Here is a 4,827-nt window from a genome sequence, read left to right on the forward strand (position 1 = left end):
ATATTTATTTAGGTATATGAGCCTCTAGTTCAATCAATAATAAATTGTTATTATCATATATTTAAACATAAACCTAAACCTGCTAAGATAGGGGACAGAATAATAAGAGCAAAAAGGATTTCTCCTCCTTCCTTAGGGGTAAGTAACTCCTTATTAGGTGTCTCCTTTTATGTCTCCTTTTTTCTGCTTCTTTTTATCTATTTATTTATCTATTTATTATTAGTATTATTAGTAATAGTATTAGTTATATATATATATACCTGCTAAGATAGGGGACAGAATAATAAGAGCAAAAAGGATTTCTCCTCCTTCCTTAGGGGTAAGTATAAGTGTCTCCTTATTAGGTGTCTCCTTATTATGTGTCTCCTTTTTTCTGCTTCTTTTTATCTATTTATTTATCTATTTATTATTAGTATTAGTAATAGTATTAGTTATATATATATATATATACCTACTAAGATAAGAGACAGAATAATAAGAGCAAAAAGGATCTCTCCTCCTTCCTTAGGGGTACGTATCTCTTTTTTTGTCTCCTTTTTGTCTCCTTATTATGTGTCTCCTTTTTTCTGCTTCTTTTTATGTATTTATTTATCTATTTATTATTAGTATTAGTAATAGTATTAGTATTAGTAGTTATATATATATATACCTAATAAGATAAGATACATAATTATATAAGAGAAAAAAAGAATGTCTGTCCTCTCCTTCCTTAGGGATAAGAATAAGTGTCTCCTTTTTTGTCTCCTTTTTGTCTCCTTATTATGTGTCTCCTTTTTTCTGCTTTTTTTTATCTATTTATTTATTTATTTATTTATTTATTTATTTATTTATTTATTATTAGTAATAGTATTAGTATTAATACTATTAGTAGTTGTCCTCTCCTTCCTTAGGGGTAACAATAAGTGTCTCCTTTTTATTTATTTATTTATTTATTTATTTATTTATTATATTTATTTATTTATTTATTTATTTATTTATTTATTTATTTATTTATTTATTAGTATTAGTAATAGTTAGATAGGAGACATAAGAGAAAAAAGAATGTCTGTCCTCTCCTTCCTTAGGGATAAGAATAAGTGTCTCCTTTTTTGTCTCCTTTTTTTTATTAATTAATTAATTAATTAATTAATTAATTAATTAATTAATTAATTAATTAATTGTTTTATTTGCTGCTGCTGTTGCTGCTGCAGGTAAAGAGGGAATTAGATTCTTTGTTGAGGGAGTTTGGCAGCAAAAGGAGACAGGAGAGCAGCAGCAGCAGCAGCACCAGCAGCAGCACCAGCAGCAGCAGCAGCAGCAGCAACTGTAGCAGCAGCAGCAACTGCAGCACCATATCTGCTGCTGCTGATGAATTAAGCTATTGGCGTGGAGATAAGCAGCAGCTGCAGCAACTGCAGAAACTACAACAGCAGCAGCAGCAGCAACTACAACAGCAACAGCAGCAAATACAGCAGCAACTACAGCAGCAACAGAGGCGGCAGCAGCAGCAGCAGCAGCAGCAGCAGCAATTATTACACCATATGCAGGAAGAAACTCTCCAGGCTCATGAGGAACAGCAGCAACAGTTGCAGCAACAACAGCACCAGCAGCAGCTGCTGCAGCAACACCACTATCACCACCACCAGCAGCAGCAGCAGCAGCAGCAGCTTCTGGAGCAGCAAATCCTGCAGCAGCAGCAGCAGCAGCAGCAGCAGCAGCAATGTATAGGAAATTTAGAGTGTATGTATACTCCAATGGATGTAATACAATCACAGCATACAGCAGCAGCAGCTGCTGCTGCTGCAGCAGCTGGTTCAGCAGCAGCAGATGCTGCTGCTACAGGTACACCAGAAGTAACTGCAGCAGCAGCAGTAGCAGCAGCAGCAGCAAACGATTTTTGTGTCCATAGTGCTGCTACCTATCTACCAAGTCAGCAGCATGACTTATTTAGCTGCAGCATTCCTACAGCAGCAACTGCAACTGCTGCTGCTGCTGCTGCTGCACCTGCAGCAGCAGCACCCCCACCATCAATAGTAACAGATATCTCTGAGCAGCAGCAGCAGCTGCTGCACTCAGCCATTTCTGCTGTAACCATTGACATTCATGAGAAGCAGCAGCAGCAGCAGCAGCAGCATTTGCAGCAGCATTTGCAGCAGCAGCATTTGCAGCAGCAGCAACAACAGCAGCAGCAGCAGCAGCAGCAAGTTGAACCGGATACGGACCGCAGCGGGGACAGCAGCAACATTGATTGTTTGGTGAATCGTCTCTTGTGCTGCACAGAAGATACACAGCAGCAGCAGCAACAGCAGCAGCAGCAACCGCAGCAGCAGCAGGAGCTCGTGGAGCAGCAGCAGCAGCAGCAACAGCAGCAGAAAACAGCAAACTTGCTGCAGCAGCTATGGACGTGCATGCAGCCCCAGTCACCTGCATTAAATGCTGCACAGATGCAGCAGCTAATGCAGCAGGTATCTAGTATATTTAATACCCTTAGCAGCAAGCAGCAGCAGCAGGAGCTGCAGCAGCAGGAGCTGCAGCAGCAACTGCAGCAGCAGCTGCTCCAGCAGCAGCAGCAGCAGCAGCAGCAGCAGCAGGAGCAGCTGGAGCAGCAAGGGGGTGGCACCCCCAGCACGGTCGAAGATATTCCCTCTGATTGCTTTATACAGCAGCAGCAGCAACAGCAGCAGCAACAACAGCAGCAGCAGCAGCAGCAGCAGCAGCAAAAGTGCCATATGTCTGTGTGCCACATGGTACCAGAGGAGCAGCAGGAGTTGCTGCAGCAGCAGAGGCTACAGCAACAAGCACTGCAGCACCATCGGCTACATCAGCAACAGTTGCAGCAGCAACAGTTGCAGCACCAACAGCTGCAGCAGCAACAGTTGCAGCAGCAACAGCTGCAGCAGCAACAGTTGCAGCAGCAACAGTTGCAGCACCAACAGCTGCAGCAGCAACAGTTGCAGCAGCAACAGTTGCAGCAGCAACAATTGCAGCAGCAACAGCTGCAGCAGCAACAGTTGCAGCAGCAACAGCTGCAGCAGCAACAGCTGCAGCAGCAACAGCTGCAGCAGCAACAGCTGCAGCAGCAACAGTTGCAACAGCAACAGTTGCAGCAGCAGAGGCTGCAGCAGGAAGCGCTGCAGCATCAAGGGGTGCAGCAGCAAGAGTTGCAGCAGCAGAGGCTGCAGCAGCAAGAGTTGGAGCAGCAACAGCTGCAGCAGCAACAGTTGCAGCAGCAAGAGTTGGAGCAGCACGGGCTGCAGCAGAGACAGCAGCAGCAGCGGCTGCAGCAGCAGGAGTTGCAGCAGCAAGTGTTACAGCAGCAGAGGCAGCAGCACATGCTGCAGCAGCAAGGTATGCTGCAGCAGCAAGGTATGCTGCAGCAGCAAGTGTTGCAGCAGCAAGGGATGCAGCAGCAAGTGTTGCAGCACCACGATATGCAGCAGCACTTGCTGCAGCAGCAGCAACAGCAGCAAATGCAGCAGCAGCAGCAGCACTACACCCCACAAGGATTGATTCCCTCAATGCATGCTGCTGCTGTTGCTGCTGCTGCTGAGCCGCTGCAGCTGTTGGGGCATCCGCAGCAGCAGATGCAGCAGCAGATGCAGCAGCAAATACAGCATCAGCAGCAAATGCAGCAGCAGCAGCAACAACTGCAGCAGCAGCAACAACACATGCAACAGCAGCAGCAGCACATGCAGCATCAGCAGCAGCAATTACAGCAGCAGCTGTCGCAGCTGCAACAGCAGGAGATGCTGCAGCAGCAGCAACAAGAGCTGCTGCAGCAGCAGCAGCAACAAGAACTGCAGCAGCAGCAGCAGCACAGTGCAGCACTGATGCTTCACCCCTCCGTCGCGACGCCGTGCCATAGTTACTCACAAGTGCAGCAGCAGCAGCAGCAGCAGCAGCATATGCAGCAGCAGGAGCAGCAGCAGCAGCTCATGCAGCAGCAGCAACAGCTCATGCAGCAACAGCAACAACACATGCAGCAGCAGCAACAACACATGCAGCAGCAGCAACAACACATGCAGCAGCAGCAACAGCACATGCAGCAGCAGCAGCACATGCAGCAGCAGCAGCAGCAGCAGCACGAGTGGATCAATGGAACTTTGCAGGTGAGCGGTTTGACGCATCCAGCGTGCAGCAGCAGCTGCTGCTGCAGCAGCTGCAGCAGCATGAGCTGCAGCAGCATGAATTGCTGCAGCAGCAGCAGCAGCAGCAGCAGCAACCCATGGGGGCTGTCATGCGATCATACAGCACTAAGTCAAGATAGAGAAGTAGCAGCAGCAACAGCCTCATCTACAGCAGCATCTGCTGCTGCAGCATCTGCTGCTGCTGCTGCTGCTGCTGCTGCGGCCGCTGCTGCTGCGGCTGCAGCAGGGCCCCACAAGTTGGTGGGTATCGTAGCTCCAGTGCCCTATGGGTCACTGCAGCAGCAACAGCAGCAACAGCAGCAGCAGCAGCAAATGCATGCATTAGTTGATTAGGAGTACCGCTTTAATTAATTAGGGTGTACGTACACCTAGAGGTGCCTATACACCCCAATTAATTTATTTTCTTTTTTTTCTTTTATTATAAATATATATATACAGTATATATATAAACTATTTTTATTTATTATTTAATTTATTTATTTAATTAAATAAATAATAAATAATAAATAAATTAAATTAAATTAATTATTTATTAATAAAAAAAATAATACAAAAAAAATGCTGCTGCTGCTGCTGCTGCTGTTGCTGCTGATGGTGCCGGTACACCGGAAATGCATGCAAAAACAGCCCCAAGGTGCTGCTGCTGCAGGCTGCAGCAGCAGCAGCAGCAGGAGAACTGCTGCTGCTGTATTATATAAAA

General features: G+C 46.1%; 1 protein-coding gene across 1 annotated transcript; it reads left to right on the plus strand.

The window, feature by feature from the left end:
* Positions 1-1,520: 1,520 nt before the first annotated feature.
* Positions 1,521-4,460, plus strand: EMWEY_00046230 (hypothetical protein; the record flags this gene model as incomplete). Its single annotated transcript, XM_013479185.1, has 2 exons — positions 1,521-4,095; positions 4,354-4,460. 2 exons carry the CDS (start codon positions 1,521-1,523, stop codon positions 4,458-4,460), a joined length of 2,682 nt encoding a protein of 893 aa, XP_013334639.1.
* Between the last annotated feature and the right edge of the window lie 367 nt (positions 4,461-4,827).

The sequence above is a fragment of the Eimeria maxima genome, genomic scaffold, assembly GCF_000499605.1.
Source record: "Eimeria maxima Weybridge genomic scaffold, Emw_scaff951, whole genome shotgun sequence".
Taxonomy (NCBI): domain Eukaryota; phylum Apicomplexa; class Conoidasida; order Eucoccidiorida; family Eimeriidae; genus Eimeria; species Eimeria maxima.